The sequence below is a fragment of the Aptenodytes forsteri genome, unplaced genomic scaffold, assembly GCF_000699145.1.
Source record: "Aptenodytes forsteri isolate BGI_AS27 unplaced genomic scaffold, ASM69914v1 Scaffold65, whole genome shotgun sequence".
Classification (NCBI taxonomy): Eukaryota; Metazoa; Chordata; class Aves; order Sphenisciformes; family Spheniscidae; genus Aptenodytes; species Aptenodytes forsteri.
The window spans coordinates 1,013,327-1,033,480 of record NW_008795127.1 but is presented as its reverse complement, the minus strand read 5'-3'; the positions used below and the strand labels follow the sequence as shown (position 1 = coordinate 1,033,480).

Below are 20,154 nucleotides of genomic sequence, written 5' to 3'. Positions count from 1 at the left end.
GTGTCCGTCGTGGAGCCGGCTGGCATTGGCTCCATCGGACATAGGGGAAGCTTCTAGCAGCTTCTCACAGAAGCCACCCCTGTAGCCCCCCCACTACCAAAACCTTGCCATGCAAATCCAATATAAAATAGTAATTCAGGAAATTTTCAATGAAGAAACACTTAACAACACAAAACTGAGTCTCTTGACAGTCCCTACCTACTGTCCTGCTATGTTTCAGTAATTTAGGTATCCATCTATCCGGCTCTGCTTTAACTCCTGTTTTTCTTTCCAACGAGAAGCATGAAATCTGACTGTGATTCCCCCATTAGGAGTAGGAGTATATTGCTGTGCCTTACAGAGAGATTCAAGAGGTAATGTGAAAACTGGGGACCTCTGCAGAGCTTGGAGCATGTCAGGTCTCAGGAGGAGGCAGAGCAAACTCTTCCTGTGAGATCCCTCGTCTATGTCCCTGTCTACTCTGGGTGCACCCCTTGAGACAGCGCTCACGCCAGTTCCTTTATTTGAGACTCTTGTGAGTGAGGGTCTGTCTGGCCTCAATACAAATGCCCTAAAAAGGCTCTTTCATGTAGAGGACTGTCAGGACCGCTGCCAAAGGTAACCCTACAGACCAAACGTACAGGTCCGGGGACAAAGCTAGCTTATTGAACAAATACGAAACAAGTCTGAACAAAAGTTAAGATTGACAGAGGATCGTTTAGTTAAGGGATGGTGACATAATTCCTAATTAATTTCTTTATAAAGACTACTAGTAGTGGGTAGAACTAATAAAAGACAGAAAACCAAGAGAGTACCTGAGAGTGTACTTTGTAATGTTAGATACTGCATATATATAATGAAGTAAAAGTGTCATATATATGAGTACATTTACTGGCAATACATTTTGTCACTGTTTTTTGTCTGCATTTTGTCTTCTTTGCAGCAAAATGTTACTGACATATCTGTAGATAGAAATGATGAGCTCCCTAAGTTACTCCTGTTCTTCTTTCTGTTGTTTTCTTTCCCTACTTTCCTACATCCTCCCCCCACCCCCGAGCGACATTTCTGTAATATCTTCCCATGTAAATCAATTTCAAAAAACCTTCCTTTTTTTTTCTTTGCTGACAAGTTTATTTACTTTTTTTTTGAGGCATTTTTCTCTTATTAGCCCATATTCTCCACCAGCCCTACTTCTTCCATTTGTATATACATTTTTAATTACTCCTATTTTATCCTTATCTATAATCTCTCACTTTCCCCTCCACCTTGTTAAATCTTTCCCTCTTCTCTGCTGTTCATTTTTTCCTGTTAAGTCTTCCAAGTTAAAGGTGCCCATAACATTTCTTTTACCTCTTCTGCACTTGAATGCCAAAATTTTGCTTCACTTTTGAGAACCGGACTCGTGGCGATTTGTTTCACTGCCAAAACCAAATGCCATCGATATGGTTATTTTATTTTCTCTTGGGCTTCCTTCACAAATGAATTGGCAGCTGTATTATCCCACTGTGCTATGTAATGACATGCCTATGAACCAGAACTACAAGGATGAGCTCCAGAAGCATGACTTCCTTTTCCTTATCCATGTAAGACAGCTGCCATAGCTAGGTACAAGTATATTGTTCTTAAGCAGCAGCTACTGGGCATAATCATTCTTCCTTCTTGGAAAAAATCCATTCTTCTTGCAGAGCAAGCGGTAGAGAGGAATATAAGGTGCATGACAGCACTCCCTCCTTTCTCATCCCGAAGGAAGATATAAAATATTTTAAGATTTAAAATGGCATGTTACCTCTTAGAAGTCGAGTGGTCTGAAATTACTTACCTTCATTTGATATACTGCCTAGGCCTTATTTTAAAGAACTGAGTTCAGTTCTAATAGTAAGTCAGACCCCTGATGTGGTCTTGAAATGGTCTCCTGGCAACCCCATTTTAAATGCTTAATCTATGTTGTCTTTACCAAACGGCTGTCATAAATCATAGTTTGCTTCCTACTTATATTTCACTCACTATCTAGGAAGAAGAAATGCCAACAAAATGGTAAAGACATATGTTAGAGCAATATGCTGTACACAGTTAAACCCTTTCTACCAGAAATAAGTATTAGTACAATTTTTACTTAAAATAAAAAAGAAAGAAAATCCTAGGACTGTGCTAACTTATGGTAGAATAATTTAAAACAAGATTCAAAATCAGGTGTGTGAATTCAATACCAGAAACAAAAACAGTGAAGGAAAGCAGAAAATTATTCTTTCATCCCAATTCACTCCAATGCATTCCAGGCTAAAAACAACAGTTTAAAGTCCACAAAAAAGAGCAATTAATAAGGAAAAACAGCCAATAAAGGAAGTACTTCCAGCTCTACAGTAAGCTTGTCTGTGGTAAATATTCTGTGGTTGTTGGATGGCAATACCTACAGTAATGTATTTACGTTTCCTCTCACTTAATGAGAACGCAGTAGATACCATGCATGCTGGCGTGCTTACCCGAAGCTTTCGGCCAAACACGTTGACTTTTCCCTGGGCTTGCTCCTTCCGGAATCGCCACTCCACCAGGTTCTGCCCATTCTCTCCCGGGAGGGTCATGTTTCTCTTTGCCACTGTTGGGTTGGCAGTGCCAGCCAACACGTGCGGCTCTGTCTGATAGTGTGAGTCCAGGCCGCTGGCGTACAGGATTCTCAGTGAGCCATCATAACCAATCTGGTAGCTATTTCTTAACTGATCTGAAAAGGCAAAAAAGAGAAGCACAGGTTATCTACATGGGTTAAGAGTCTGCCTTTGTTCTGCACGCTTCATGCAATATATGCATGTAACATCCTGACTTCACATAACCGACCCAATGGTAATAAACACCCAGGGTGATTGGTAACAATATCTGTATCACATGAGAGCGTAAATGCCTTTGGGACCCACCTTCAAAGTCGCTTAAACACTTAAGAAAATCCCACCTCAGAGTATATTCTTTGGACTGGCACAAAACACATTTTCTGCTGTTTCATTAGGCATTTTTGGCCTAATCATAAGCACACTGTGACTACTGACTTTTGCAAGGATGTGGCTGCTGGGACATCACATGCTATTTTAAAGCTAAAATCTCACTTCATGCTATTTCTGCACCTGTCTCCCTTTCAATCCATTTCTCTCTCCTTTCCAAGATTCCCTTTTAATGGAAAGTAGGTATTCTGACTACTTCCCATAGCTGTTTACAAAAGCTCTTTGGTTAGAAAACATATTTAATTCTACTTTCATTGCAACTCCTTCTTTCCCCAAACAGTTCTTTCTATATATGCATAAAACCATGTATGTTTTATATACATGGTGGTTTTATATAAAACCACCTCTTCCTCCAAACACTATGCCTCTAAAGTTTCCCTCTAACGCATCTGATTGGAGCTGCTTGTCCCATAAGAAAACAGTTTTCAGGTCAGTATCTGCTGAGAAATCTTTTGTTTACGGTACCTTGAACCATGGTATAGAAAGAATCAATTGATGATAAGTTGGAAGTGATGCTGACATCTTCCTCTCTGCTGGATGACTCAATGTCCACTGTAATGGCCCTTTCCATTTCCCCGTGAAGGTTAGTGACAACTCCAGTTGGGAATGTAACGTTTGTTAGACGGCCCTCGCTATCATAGCTAAAAAAAAAAAAAAAAAAAAAAAAGCTTTTATCTAACAAAGTAGTAGTCTTGGTTTAAATTTCTGAAACCAAAACCAAGGGAGCATGCCCACAGTTTAAGTAATTTTCTTATTTACAAAAAAAAAAAAAAAAAAAGAAAAAAAAGAGTCCAGAAATGAAACAGCAGGAACAAATTGTTTTCATTTACAAGTAAAATGAACAAAAACACCAGCTACTCATATTGTTAAGGCACGCTTGCTTTTTGTGCATGGGATAGGCACAGCAAAGACTTCAAACGTGCTTTGAAGTAGTCAAAAGACTGCTTAACATACAGGAGCCTCACCGGTGATAGCAAGAGCAAACAGATGGATCTTCAGCTCTGCATATTACTCTTTGAAGTGTGACCAGATCCTGCTGTACATCTAATTCACCATTTCAAAGGGAGCATATTTATTGGTGCTAAATTCCGTAGCATTCTGTACTCACTCCCTATTATTGGACTAGATTTTGCTGTTATTGTAGGAATCCCCAAACTTTTTCATAAAAAGGGTATCTTAATAAGAGTGTCTCTTGGGCCCTTCCTATTCAACGATTATGCAGACCACCTGCCCTCCTGTTCCTGAGTGCTTAACATCCCTTGTATTATTAAAAGAAAGAATCTGTGGTAATATTTAATCTACTTAAGCTGTTTGTAGCTGGAAATCAGAAAAGCTAGCATATATAACTCATTACCTGCCTGTGGATCATAGTTTGAGAACTGTGGCATAAGCCATGCAGGAGATGCTTTTTTTTCTGGTTCCACTGACACTTCTTTAAACCAGGGGCTATATATCCTTTTAATGTGAATCGGTAGACACAATTTCTGTAATTGAAGTAGACCTATGACTTCTAAACCATGTCTTTTCGTATGCTGTGTTAGGTATACTCCAGCTATTAATGCCATTGATACGAGACCCGAGTCCCATGCTCATATCCAAACATGCACTGTGGTCACAGTATAGAGAGGTAAAGCATTATGTGAGCTTCAGGTCATAAAGCTGCCTTTAAGATAGCTCTTCCAGTGCTACAGCCTGGATTCATCAGCCTAGGTGTTCAGCTGAGGCTCCTTGTTTAGAAGTATAGCCTGCCTGTACCTGCAACGGAGAGGAACAAGTATCCAAAGGGTGATTCAGCCCACCTATGACCTGTTTGCTCTCAGGAGTTTTTCATCCCTCTCCCGTGACCGTGTAGTGGGAAGCTGAAGGAAGCTTTAGTCTCTTAAAGTAACTAGAACATGACCCTGCAGGTCCACACAGTGCGCTAGACACTTCATGCTTACAATTATCATCAAAATTACTCCTTCTGGGAAAGAAATGCAAAACCAAAAAACCAAAAAACCCCCCAAAAGCCCCAAGCATATCACTGAGGCTACAGAAACTCTTTTTCTTAAATTGAGAGAATTAATTCCAAACAGTTTTAACCCACAACACACTAACTTTCTCAACAGCATGAGTACTGCACAGCATTGCTGTAACTGAAAGGATTAGGTTAAGAAATGTTTTTTTCCAGCTTGCTTACTCTGTAGATTTGACAGCTTTTTGCATACAGTCATTTCCATCCTTTTAACACAGCTAATTTCCTTTGTTTATATGAGACTTTCACTTAGCAACAGGAAAAAGAAAAGAATGTTTAAAAATCAGAAACCATACTGCAAGCCAGGGAAATCAAGTGGGGAAACTTATTTCTTGAAGTTAAGTACATTTCAAGATAACGGGCTTTCTTCCAGTATGTTTCTAGCCCTAATTTTGGCTCTTTTTCACATACTGGACTTGGCAAGCCGAGATACTGCATTTATGTGGGAAACCAAAACAAAGATACCAACGTTCCTTGTGCGTGAATGTGACTGCTAGCCTATTCATGACTTTCAGTCGCATTCCTCAGTTCCAGAAACTTATTTTCTTTTCATGCACAACTTCCCTTTTCAACTCCCAGGGGAACGTATATTGTCCAATTAGTGTCCTTTTCTATTTTCCGCTTTATGTTTGAAAACGGTATCAAATTATTTTGTTGGGAATTACTTGCGTCCTTTGATTCCAGTAGCCAAATACTAGTCTTTATTTCAAACAATGCATACTAAAGCCAGAGAAGGTAAGATTTCCCTGTAAGAAGAACTTTTCACCCTTTGAATCACAGTATTTGAGAGAAGTTAATTATCATATTTCTGAGTATACCATTTGAGCTGGAAAACGCTACACATCAGCAGTATTCAGTACAGTGTGTGGCTTCACTGCAGTATGCGGCGCTGAACATCGCTCTTCTGGTTTTATGCATTCTTGCTTCCACATTATTATTTTTTGACTCTGTGCCTATTTTTCCTGAACGGGTGCCTTCTTTCACAAATACATGAAAGCACATCATGAGCCGGAGATAAGCAGCTAATACTATTACAGTGGGGGAGAGTTCAAAGATCAGCAAACAATCATGCTACACGTTCATGTTCTTAAAAACATGACTTTAAAGCTGGAAGAATCTTAAAAGCCATGATTGCTTGGTTCAGGCGTCCTAGTGCAAGAAGAAAATGTGGCTGAGATGTGAAAGGTAAGAATAGGATTTCTCATACTTTTATAGCCAGGAACAAAAAGAAAGAAGGGAAATAGGTCTTTCTACAATTCACTACATATTCCATTTTACAATGGATTGTAATGTGTGTCCTTCATTTTATTCACAGCACACCGAATACTAAACTTACTTTATACTTGGTATCTTTTTGTCCACAATGAAAGCCTTATCAATGCTCAGCATAGCAACATCACTCATACCTTTGGGCATTCCTCTGCCATTTTTCTTATTATATCCAAATATCCTTGCATTTTGCTGCCAAGGTGAATTTATTCATCCGAGATTGTCAGTTTTAGACTGAGAGATTTCTTTTATCTGCCTAGTGTTCTCATATTGAAATTGCCGTAAAAGGAGTGAGATCTGAAGTCTAGAGGGCGAGCGCCTATATTTGGCATTTCACAGCCTCTTTGATCTTTTCATCCAAACACAAGCTCAGGCACACGTGTTAGCGCGGAACCCTCTGATCTTTCTCCTATGCCAGGCTCCACAGCAAAGCCGTTCAACCAACCTCTTCAATTCCTCAAGAGCAAGTCGCACATAAACTTTTAAAGAATCTAAAACGGAAACTTGCTCACTGGGCGTGACCTCATGTGCATTAATCCCATCAACTCATTTCCATTTGCGTTAACGTAACAATCTTCATGTTCGGTCAATAACTACAGAAGACAGCAGCAGGGGCAGCTGCCACCACCGCTAGCTGAAGTTCCCCTTAGATCAAATTCTTTTTCTTCTTTAGGATGATCTGCCACTGCCAGATAGTTTTCCCCTTCTGCAGTGAGAATTTCTCAGAGATAATGATTATCAGATTCCCAGATTCTTGACCTTTTGCTCTTCACCTGCTGGAAGTCTCTCTTCCATTGTTCATCTCCTTTAGTTTTAATTACATTCCTTCCCAGACCACTTTGTTCTAGTCCATGTAGGACACTTCACTTTGCAGTGATAACTTCCTGGTAAGCCTTGTCACAGATGGAAATGCCCTACTTTCTTTATTTCTGACTTGTTTCTCATGTGCATCGTATCTTAGTTTGGAGCACACTTAGCTCAACCCCAACTTGCAGAGCGTTATTAATGTTTTATGTTGGAAGTTACTTCAACATAAAATAGGGAGCTGTAGAAATGAAGTGTATCGTAATGGTTGCTGCTAAAGCCAATTGCAAAGTTATGACTGATACTGTTTTTCCACAGACCTCTGCAGCACACTTCCTAAAGAAAATAAATTCTGTTTGGTTTTTTTTTGCTATTGTAAACATGTCAGGTTGAAGAGCAAGGCACGCCGGTTCCTGCACATTTCAGATAACAAGACAAACAGTGCAAATATGTATTACATATTTCTTTAAAGACTGGTTACAGATTATACTATTAGTTGGGATACTGTAATAGAGAAATGAGGCATGAATGCATTTCATAATATAGACATGTATAATTTTGACAGTAAAATGAAAAGTACTCTTACATTCTCACTCAACACACATCAGGCATTTCCTCTATGCATCTCGAATTATCAAGAGTGGCTAAAAAATTTATGGAACATTACCCTACTTGTTTCAAACTATTCGTCGGAAGCCTTACATACCAAGGTGCTGCTTCTTGGCAGGCGAGAACAGAAGGTTCAAAGTTGACTTTCAGAAGTGCAGCGTGCTGTTGTTTTAGGTGTGTACTCACCATGTTGACACAGACTGAAAAATCTGTCCTAACCTGGCAATGAAATGTCTCCTTCAGCTTATCGAGGCCATTAAGTTCACATTTACGTAGAGGACCGTTGTCTTTAACATTAAAGACTGTCGGTTTGAAATATGTTTTCACTTGTGTTCAGCCTCCTGTAGCATACTGCATGTTTAGTCCCTCACAAATAGTGCATTCACAGTTGGAAAACTACAATAAAGAGAAGCCACCTTGGTAGGGTATCACTGCATTGCTAAACCAGTAACAGAATAGTTATCTTGCTGATCAAAAGGAAGCAAACCCATAGTTTATATACCATCGCTTTTATTATCATTTTATCACCTGTATGGAGCCCTTCTGTCCTCCACTGGTTTAAAATAGGGCACGGCAACTTACTGGGAGCTCTAGTTCTGACCATCTTTAACCATTTTGTGGGTTGTTGAAAGAGAGGAGAAGACTCTCAACTTCAGCATAATGAAATTTATTATTTTTTTCCCTTTACTCCATTTCTGAGTTGCTTTCCTCATTTGGATATGCATTTTTGCTTTTTATTTGTCTGAAGAGTGATTGAATGAGTCTGTTAAGAATGAAAAAAATGAAAATAATCTACAGATGCACGGATAGACAAATGATTTCTCCTTTTTTTTTGGCATTTCTTCTTTAGTCTCATTGAAATACACACTTCAGTGGATCCATAACTACTCATTTACAACCTGCCTTTTTAAAAATATTAATTGAAATACTGTATGCACATATTCCTTTATTTCCACATAGTGTATTTGACGTCTTAGAAGGTTTAGCATCTTGCTTGTGAATTCACAGTACAAATGTATCAGGAAACCCAAAATATTAAACTATAACTTCTTTTTGAGATACAACAGATTTTTTATAAAAGTGGAACCATAAACACCAAGATAGCTGTATGTCTTGCTAATATTGTTTTGTTTTGCTTAACAAGAAGGAAGCAAATGTGTCATAAATGACAATTTGATGTATGTTAGTAGATTTGTAAATTATGACAAGTGGATTGATTTTTTTTTTTTAAAACGTGACTATTGTCTAAGAAGGGTAGCATTTTTCCTTTGTTCTTATCTGGAATATTGTTAAGCATAAGAAGAAAATTCAATATTATTTCCAGTCTTGCAGAATTTTAAATATATGGGAAAAAAGCTTCCTTCCCTTCTTTTCCCTTTCCTTCCTGCTCTACTCCTTTTCCTTTTCCCTTTCCCTTTCTGCTGTCCCTAGCTCAGAGAAAATAGTGGATGAATAGGAGTTACAGAAAATAGGTCCAGGAATGATTCTAGGAAGGACCTAAAGTAAACTGCAGCCCAAAGTCCAATTCTGGACAGGAATTTATCTCTCTCTCTACTTGGTTTTTTTAATGGAATTTGGGCAGAAAATGCAAACTCACAAAACCACAGAGGCTGGAAGGGCATTATAAGTATTACTATCAATCAGCTAAATTTCTCTGTCCTGCTCAACCAAGTGTCAGACAACTCAAGCTTAAATTCAAGCAGCTGGTCCACTTTTCCTGTCCCTTGATCTAATGGGTGCCTTCCATGGGGAAAGGGTCTTTATCCCATTTTCATCTGGGAAAGTCTCATAGAACTGTTTGCACAGCTGGTTAAAGAATTCAGGTAACGGTCTTCTATCTTAGCAGTGTGGTCAGGACGAATTTTTCAGCCCAGGTTTAATGAAGAGATTTCCTCAGCTAGAAAGTGATTGACAATTTCTCTTTTCACCTTTGCCTGTTACAACTGCAGCTTTTGAGGCTTTTTTTGTGTGTCTATTTTGTCATAACGTTAAAAGGATAGTTTTTCGGTCTTTTTTTGTAAACGGGCATTCAGCACACCAGACGTGAACAATTCACCTAAATAGGCCATTCTTGACAGCCATAACTCATCTGCAAAACAACAGGCACACTCTAAATGAAAATCACTGCAGGAAATGTGTCTGTTGGAAAGGGAGCTCAAAGAAATGAATCAACACCTTCCCTCACGATAGCTCGCTCACTTCGGTACGGACAAGTTTTTGATGCTCATTTTCCACTTCATCGCACAACCAGGCAAACAAGCGCAAGTTCAGTGCTTGTGCTGCAGTAAGACTGACCACCTTCACGGCCTAATCCAAAATGACTTCCAGAGACAGGTATCTGGGGGGAGCAGTGCTTTGCAGTGAAAGAAGCAATACATGAATTTATCATGCCGGGGCTGCTGCTTTACTTTTTGCCAGAAGACTGCCGAACTTTTCTCTCGTTGCTGTACGGTGTTGCAATCCTCCCACACCGTGCTGTTTGCTGCGATAAGCATCTGCCATGTATATATTCTCATAAGGATTCACAAAACCAAGAAATCTTTCATAACTTGCATTTCTGACACATACCTTACATGCACAAGAACTCGCATAAATAAATAGCGTTAATGATGGTGCTTTCTAAAAAGCTGGAAGAACAACTCCGGTGTATGTGCAAGGGGGAAGGGGCGCACCGGGAGCAGTGGGATGGAGGCGGTGTGGCTTAAATGAGCAGCTTTATCTGAGGATGGAGCAGATTCCCAGGGCTGGGGGTGCCCCTCAGCAGCGCATACCCTTTTGAACCGAGTGCAGCCAATTCAAGACTGATTGAAGGGGGCTTGTCCTTACGAAGATGAGACTAAATTACAGTAGCCAGGCTTTTATCTACAAGACCTCAACACTCATCCCCCGCTTTTCAACTTCCCTCTAATGGGAATTCACTGCCCCCGAGCCCCGCGGGGTCTGCAGGGGCCGGACTCTGGTTTTTGCCGGAGTGTGCAGAGCCAGCTCCTGCCCCGCAGCAGCTTCCCACGCAGTGTCTTTAATCTCAGGGCTCCCTGAGGCTGCTGGCTTGTTTCTGTGCCACTCCCCCCATTCCCCCCCTTCTTAGCTCATCTATTACTGTACAAATAAACTGTGTGCCTTGTCGATATAAATACCAGAGTATGGCCTTTCAAATAAAAGAAACGTTGGTGTATATATATTTGTATGACAGATTGTCCCTTGCTGTAAGGTCTGCTTACACTATCAGAGCTGACTGCATAGGCCTTTAGTGAAAAAAGGAGGTAAGGCTGGTCTGTTTGGCCAGACATTTTGTTCACAGAATAAGCTGTAATGTTGCTTTTTTCCCCTTAATTTTTCTTTTTTTTTTTTTTTCATTTTGAAAGGTAAAAACTCTGTGAGGGTGTTTTTACAGGGTCACAAAAGGTGGACGTAATGAACTTATTAAATTGCATTAAGTTTGAAAAGCAAATTTAGGAAAAGGAAAGCAAAATTATATGGCTGTATTTTTTTTTTCTTTTAGGACAGTGGAATACCAAGATGGTAAACAAATATTGCTAGATTCAGGTTCTATGGTTAATTTAGAATAACATCCTTATTCCTTCGGAGCATGAGTCACACCCAACCAATGCAGGCTTCAGAAGTGACAGACTCTTCCCTCTTTGGAGGGAATTAGTGAACTGCATGTGCCTTGTAGGCTCCCTAAAGAGCTGATCAGTCGGGCCTCACCGGGGACATCAAGGAAAACCAAATCTCTTGATGAGGCTTGAAAATGAGGAATGTGTGTTCGAATACAGCATGACTGAAAACAGAGTGCTGCCTTTTCACATGCAGTCTGGAGCTGCCCTTCTACCTTCACCACACCGGGTCCCCCGTGAAGTGAGTGTAAAGGAGAGTGAGCTAGCTTGGCTACAACCTCCCTGACTTCTGTTTGACGAAGATTAACGTAGGACAAGAATACTAACATGTCAATAACTGAAAAAATGGTATTATAAAGTCCCTGATAAAGCCAGAAGCGAAACGGATACTTTCAGGAGCCTGATCAGAGCTGACTGGATTGACAATGCAGGACATTTATGTCATTAATAGGAACAATACTATTTTTTTGCTGAACTATCCTTACTTCTAAGTGCTTCCCAAAACCACAGAGACATCACATGCTGATTTTCTTGACAGAAATCAAAGCACTTCTTCCTTTCTCATCATGTAAGATGTAATAATGTTGATATGTGTCTTCAGTGTTGCTATTTTGATATTATTACCTATTCAATGGTTTCTCAGTTCTGCTTTTATTACTTAGCCTAGTTCTAAGGACAAAGAACAGTAAACATTCAAGAATGAAGAAATGGGCAAACGTCTCTTAGACGAGATATACTACTGATATCAGAGCAATCAGGGGACACACTACAGTTCTCTAAAAAATTTAATTTCTAAAAAATGGTATCTACTAATGGATTATTTTTAACATGGCTGCTTTGTTATTAAGCAGGTTGAGTCTGAAACAGCAAGTTTGTGTGCTCCACTGTCAGCACAAGACTGAAGTATGTAACAGCATGTTGTATTATAATTATGAAATTTACTGTAAAGTTGAGTTACAGTTCCAGTTTAGAAAATTGTGAGATCATAACCTCTCTTCTTAGTAAAAGGAAGTTGAGGTTAGAAGTTTAAAAAATATCTTTAATGATTTATCTAAAGAAGAAACATGGTTAAGTACGGTCAGCAAGCACAACTGTCACTAAGCTCCTCTCAGAAATTGCATGTTGCATGAAACATGGGTATGTATTTGTGTAGTATTGATGTATCTAAGGGAAGGTTTAAAAAAACATGTCATTCTTCAGCTTGTGGCCATGCACAAATCGAACATGTCAGCTTGATATTTTTCCCTACAAGCTCTCTTTGGGTCGGGGGAATACTTAGCTTGTTGGAATAGAGGGAAGTGTTTCAATCACCTTTTGGCCAGCCTTGCCTCCACGGGTTTACATGAAATGGTGAGAGAGGGTTATGCCTACTAAAGTTTCAATTTGTGCCATGTTGAGAGGAGGAGAAGCACCAAATCTTGACTACCAGAGAACCAGCTAGTCCCTGAAATGTGCTTTAAGGGAGAAATGTATGTATTGCATGCTGCATTGAGACAGGCAATGTGGATAAAGAGGCACTTATGCAAGGACTGGATATCTCAAAAATATTCCCAAAAAGAGAGTTCAGAGACGGTTAAGAATGGAGAGAGTATGTCTTTTGTTGCTTGAGTAAATATAATATGGGAAGATTAAAGACATTGCACTTGTAAGTCATGGTTTGCAATCAAGGGCTCGTGTGATGCCACAAAAGTCAATGCAAGAATATGAAAACTGGCTGAACAAAACTGTTTTAATGAGTATGGTTAATTACTTTATAGCCACTACGTCTTAGACTGATGAAGCAAGAAGCAGCAGTAAAAGCGGAAGGTATAGAAGGTTGTTGATGGTAAAAGGAGAAAGATATCTAAAAAGCACTATGATACCAAGGACATTCAGAGAATACTGTTTAGAGATGAATAAAACATATAGATTACAATTTTGTACAAAGTTCTGGTATTTGAAGAAAACAGAATCAAATTAGAATGAAAGCCCCAAAATTGCAAGAAAAAAGACTAGGCATTTTTAGATATTCATACTACTGAAACATAAATGTAATAGAAAAATGAACACAAATAGAAACACAAATGTTATAGGAAAATAAAACCCCACAAATGTTACAGGAAATGGTACAGAAATATTAATTATGAAAACTGAATTGTGAACATCTTAATATACAGTAAAAGTGCAAGTGAATTGACACTACTATTGGGGGATAATTTTTATCTGATCAAGATTAACTACTTACTTTTATCTAAATTAAACCTTTCAGTAGAAGTTCCATGGAGTTTTTGCAAGCCAAATCTCAGTATTTCCAGGTCAGACTCCACAAGCAATGCATTAAGATAAAGCAAGAGGAAACTGCAAAATATCATCTGTTCCCTGTTGCCAAATGCCGACAGTTACAGATGATGCGCCTGGTACGTGGGGAAACTAAACAATTCCAACTGCATCACACAGTTTTAAGGAAACCACAGCACTGAATGCATTAATAAAGGTGTAACATGCAAAGGGTGATACTCTGCAGCACGCAGTAAAAATAGATTTTTACCTGTGATTCTCTCTAGTCTATAAAATTACCGTAGGGATTTCACATTCTGTGTGATTTCACCACCTTTCCAGAATGGCTGGAAAGCTTGTTAATTTAACTGTGGGAGCAAAGTAAACTTGTAAGGGCTCTGCTTGCTAATGTCACTCTCTTTGATTTCTGTTGCATTCCCTTGGAGACAAGAATTGAGCTGGAGAGGGAGGAGGGGAAGGAGAAGACAAACGAGCTCAGGGCATGAAGTGCCTGGGGAAGCATTGGATGGACTGTCAAGAGATACAAGAGGGGATTGAGAAGAAATGCACCGCTGGGAAAGGAAAAGGCAGGGAAGCCAAACATGCCTTAGAGAAATGATGGGAGACATGGGAAGGAGGAATATACAAGGTAAGAAAGTAAGGAAACATAGTAGGAGGGCAAGGTCTGGAGAGCAAAAAAGAGACATGGAAGAAAGGCAGTGAATTTGCAGGGAGGAGGAGGAGGCATCTTGGTCTGGATCAGATCTGCCTGCTGATATTGCTCCTAAAAGGAGAGGAAGGCAAGAGGAGAGAAGGCAGGAAGGAGGTAAGAAAGAGTAGCTATTGGAATTAATTCACCGCTAAGGGAGGTGAAGGTGATCCAAGTTTAACCAAAGGGGTTAGAGGAGGCCAAAGGAGAGCACATGCAGCCTGCACCTTCCAGGGGAGCTGTGAGATGGAGAAACAACTGCCTCTGTACAGAGCAGCCTGCAGAAGCACCTGGGCTGGGACCACCAGGGACAGATCCCAAACACCTGACGCTGGGCTGACCACAATTTGTCCTAAACCACCTCTAAGGACTATGTAGCTGTTAGAGATGACCGGAGTGCCAAGCACACCAGTGCGCATGGAGACTGCAACCTTAGCAGCACAGCCCAGCCCCAGCAGGTGCTGCCCAGACAGCTAAGGCTGTCTTCTTGCCCTGGAGGGATCCTCCCTCTCAGAGCAGCCTCTACCAGTTCCTCGAGCAACCTGAGGAGCACAAAGCAGCCAGAGGCTGGTAGGGCAGCAGGCCAACCATTCAACCAAAGACTTCGCTGTAACCTCCTGGCTGAAGTGACACAAAGTAGTCATGGAGCAAGCTGAATGAGAGCAGTGAGGTTGTGACAACCCCTTAAGCGCATGCTCAGCTTCCAGCGGCTCCCAGGGAGTAACTCAGGATAGTGACATGATTCAGAAGAAGTGGGGCTGAACAAGATGCTTGGGACCTTCTCAGAGGGCTGCCTTATGCTTCTGGTCAGATTAAGTATCATGAGTAATAGCAACTTTCTCTCTGGAATAATTTGCCCTCTTGAGCATCGTCAAACTTTCAATTAATAGCGAGCTTTTTACCCATTTTCAGCTGAATTTAAAGCCTGGCTGGCAACTGCTGGCATGCAGAGACCTGGGGTTGCAGGCTGGGGGCGGGTCTGACCTCCTACACGACTGAGTGATTGCACAGCGGCACTTCCAAGGCTTTTTAGGAGTTCACTTCTGATACTTCAAAAACTTAGGTCCAGAGGAAATGCTCCTTCTGTGCACCTGGCTTAGCTCTCTGTATGTGAAAGCAGAATGGAAACTGCTGCACGAAAATAATGTCATATAGGCTACCTAGGAAGTGTCACTTCCAAAATGCTAATATGCATAAAATTAGTTCAACTTTTAAGACTTATTTGTTTAAATGTTCATATTATGCATACATAATATGCAGTTATAGTTAACAGTTTCCATCTCAGATATCTCACAATTTTATAACAACAGAATTTGATTAGGCTGATTACTCTTATGCCTTGTTTAATATTATAATTTCATTATAAAACCTAATCTAGAGGACTTTTAGCTTCATATGGCTCCATTGGTTTTTTAGTATGCGTGTATTTTCAATCGTTTTTGTGAATGCTCTTTTAATATCTTTTTTATTCAGCAATTTTTTAGACCTTTGATAACAGATAACAGTTACTACAAATTTTATTAACAGTAGTTTACAAAAGTATGCATTCTTGAAATATAAAGTGTCAATTTTGATCAGCAAACTATAACCCTTAAAAAAATAGGAATTTAGAAATCCATTTTGCCATAAAGTTATTAAAAAAATCAAAGTCTGTAAACAAATACACAAAAGAGATTATATGATATCCCACATAATTCAAGTCAGTACTTGCAATTTTCACTGTAAAAACCACAAAGAGTGTAAAAAAAATATTTCCTGTATGTCAGTCCTTCCCTTCTTCAGGCAAAGTGGAGACTAAATAAAATAAACTCCAGCTTAATTAGCGTCCAGACTAAATGAAATAAAAAAGTAAACTTCTTTTGGATCTGGTATTAGTGTGATTTAGACTGTGGAAAAAAGCCATGAAAAGAAACAAGTCCAAATGCTTTAATATGTGCTAGAGCAGTGATTGCCAATTTTTGGGATACAGTGTTTTTTCAAAGATTTCCTCTTTTCACTGAAAAATTGTTCTAAAAAAGGAAAAAAAGATTAAATAGTCTTCATAAATCTGCTCTGAAATCACTGAGAACTCAACTGAAATGATCTAAGTTCTTTGGATCCACGCTCCAGTTGTACAAAGAGATTTGCACAAGAGACTAGTTAACGAAGCTATTACTGAATTGGCTCCAAAGACTTTTTATTACTAAAAATGCAGTATTTTTACTCCAGTGTAACTTCTGCCATTTAAACAGATGTGTGACAACCAAAGAGTGAAACAACCCAGCCACACTCAGAGCTAGCTGAAAAATGACATTTCTAGTCCACTGGAAATTCTAACAGTTGAAAAGTTTTAACTCTGAGTGGGAAGAAAGTCTAAATTCACCATGGAACATAAATTCTATCCCCTTCCCAAAATATTTTGAGAATCTGAATAATACAATAGAGTAAATAAAATACATAAATAGACTCCGATATTAAAAGAAAATGCATCCAGCAATGAAACTGAAATACTTTGCTATTACTAAAATAGAACAAGGAAGTCAGAATGATTTCTTCTCCTAATTTCTTACTCCTTGCCTGATGTTCAAGGGAAACCTTTCTGTTTTAACAAGACTTTATTTTTTTTCAACAGAAAACTGTTCAGCTGAAAATTTTTTAGCCCACACTACCTACAAATGTGAATAGGTAAAAGCTGGGACGGAGATACACACACACACACACACGTATGTACATCATGTCACCCCCACACAAGCCCTGATACGATACACATGGTTTCCATCCATTTTGGCAATAGTAGCAGAAGCCTCTGGAAACACAGCCCAGTCAGATTTAATGTTACAAATCATCAGCACTGAAAAGCAAAGTCACGATAATGCTTGCTGATCCTAGAATAAAAAATGGCAAAATAGTCATGTTCATATCTACTTTTTCTTCAAAAGGGAAATATACAGACACAAATTTGGCGCATGGGGATTTTATGTTAAAAAGAAGTAAGCAGCTATGATGCCCGATGGATGTATTTTAGAATGCTGTTTTGGCAAGAAAAATAACATGGTGCTTTTTTTTCGCTTATTCCCTGTAGCTTTACATAATCAGTGCAATTTTTTATTTTTGGTATTAACTTGTACAGGGCATCATAGAAAACATGACAGGAAGGGACCTTGAGAGGTCATGTGGTCCAACCCCTACCCCAAGGCAGGATCTGCTCTTCCTGAGTTAGTCCTGAAAGATGTCTAATCTGTTCTTAAAGACAGTCTGTGAAGGGCAAGGGGTCACTATCGTTGTCTGTCTGCTCCAGGGCTCCAAAATCTTCACCGTGAAGTTTTTCTAAATGTCTAATCTGAATCTTCCTTGTTGCAATTAAACAGATTACTTCTTCACCATGGCTACGGGGAGGAGATTAGTATCTTTGCTTCCCCAAAAGCCTCATACACTTGCAAATTTGGGGTGAGTGAAATTGCCTAGCTTCTCCCTAATTATTTCAGCTTGGGAATTCTAATGAGACATTGGTCGGAGGTAATTGTTTAGGAAGTGCATAAACAGCAGCTTGGAAATAATACTAATACTTACCGAAGGGAATAGCCTGCCCTTTGGGTTCTCTGTAAGCCAGCTGGACATAACCTAACTCAGACCAGAAAGTCTGCATGAAAGCAGGTCAGGTGTGAAAGATGGCTATTTACAGACACAGTAAATAACAATGTACTTCGTGATACACAGTACTCTAGATTCTACCTATGATGAAAAATATAGACCTATCAACCACTTAATAGTGAATATAATATCCACTTTTTTGTGATCATGCAGACGCCATTAGGATACATTCAGGAGCCATCAGCTACTTCTGCAGTACACCACAGTAGGCTACACAGAAACTACAGGCAACATGGTGAGAAATTACTGCCCTGATTAAAACTCTGGGTCCTCAATTAGCCAGTATGAATGCCAGCATGATTTAAAGTGCCTGCTGTACCCAGCAGATGCCTTAATTTCAGTAAGGGACTTCACTAGCCCCCAAATTGACTGCCTTGCCCAGCTCGCCTGCTGGAAACAAGTGGTTGTGTGTGTTACAGTTAAACACCGAATTTACTCTCTGTGGAAATGGATGACTATTCCCAGCCCATCCGAAGCTGTGCTTTGGTCTCTCAGCATACAGGACAGGGCTAACTCATGAGAAGGAGAACACATGTCCTCCCGACTGAACAGTTTCTCATGTCTCTGTGTATCCTCGCTGTGCTTCTGTGTCCTCTTGGCAGGACCTAAAAAGATACGCAGCGGATGCACCAATGCACAATTAAGTATTACAGACGTGCGCTAATGCTTTGGGAACGTGCCCACTACCAAAGCCCTGCCAATTTACAGATTATTGTAAGAATACCTTAAAACTGGCAGCAGCGCCATTCCACCTGCTGTCTTTGTTAGGGATCAGCATTTCTAGCCCTGTCTCCACTTCAGGACACAATATGCAGTGAAGCAGCACCTGCTGCTCTTGTGTCTCTGACGGGCATATGTAAAGGCTGGAGAGTAGATACAGGTGCTCAGAGTCCTCCTGCACACTGCCTCATCCAAATGTACGCTGACAGAAACGTGAACTTATCTCAGAACACAGATGTTTGGCTTTGCTGCCACTGCCTGACACCGGCACTTTATTTTCTTTATCATGTGTGTTGAATTGAAAGCTTTTTTTTAGGCCCTGACCTTGGCAGCAGTTGCTACTGCATTTCATCATAAAGACAGGAGAAAAGAAGAGGGGAAAAAAAAGAAAAAGGAGAGGGACTTACTGGATTTTCATGATGCCCTTTGTAATCCTGAATACTTCAGCTGAGGGCCCTCTAACACTTTTACTTATCATACTAACTCCACATCTTCCACTCCTCCATAGACACATTTTTACCCAACCTTAGCACGTCTTTCATGTGATTTAAAAATACACATTTTTCCAGTTGACAGAGATGACTGGAAAAAATCTGTGTTAATTCTAAATCGATCTTTTTTGAAATAAATTGTTTGTGTTTTAAGCTGCATTTTTGTTACATTTTGTTTGGCCTATCAGTTTATAGTTCAGCTCATCTGGGGATGAAGTTGGCTATAAAACCCGTACGTGATCTCTCAGGCTCTACTAGTTTATCTATAAATTGTCATGTCCTTCCTTAGTCAATGTAATTGAGGATTCTGTAAAATGTTTTGCTAATCTGGCTGTTGTGAACAGGCATTGATGACTTAATGACTGTAACACAGGGTAAAGCAATTCACTAAAAAGATTTTTTTCTGAGGCTGGAAAAATTACAAGTCCTACTGTTCCACTAATACCTCCTGCTGTTGTGCTCGCACCTGCACACCACACGTTGCTGGTGATCTCTGTGTTTTCAGTTTATTCCTACAGGAATGACATTTCCCCCCACAGCCCACATTTCTTTTCTCAGCTTCCTCTGCCCGGGTCCACCTGTGTGAAAGCCTGCTGTGTCATCCAAGAGATTCTTTCTGCGTATTCGCCACTCAGTGAAACACAACCTTTTACAACTTCAAAAAAGTATCCACCCAACCTTTTTTTTTTGGGTAAAAGACTATGCAGACATGCTTTTACTTAGAAAAAAAGAAAGAAAAAAATATTGAGCAGTAAAGAAATTTCTTGTCGGTATTTGCTGCTGAACAATGTCAATCTAATGAGCAAATGGGATGAAAATCTAGTTTTTTCATGCAAATCTACAAAATTGTGGTTGTCTGAGTTACAGCTTTCTTGACAAGAGTGAGATGTCTCACTATTATTTCAATATATAAAACTGAAATTCAAAATAATGAATTTAAAATTATTCAGACCCAATGTTTAGAAGAAGTCAGACAGAGGAAGACAGCATGGGAAACAAAAAGTATCTTTCTGTGCTTTTTGTTATCAAGTGCCATCTTTACATTTACTTTATCAGTCTCCAGAAATAT

General features: G+C 39.7%; 1 protein-coding gene across 1 annotated transcript in view; it reads right to left on the bottom strand.

Annotated features, from left to right (window-relative positions):
• The window catches only part of TENM3 (teneurin transmembrane protein 3), a 352,902-nt gene that overhangs the window by 16,947 nt on the left and 315,801 nt on the right, over positions 1-20,154 (bottom strand). The window contains 2 exon segments of the mRNA XM_009277346.2: positions 2,460-2,695; positions 3,432-3,607. Of these exon segments, the coding sequence (XP_009275621.2) occupies positions 2,460-2,695; positions 3,432-3,607 (412 nt within the window).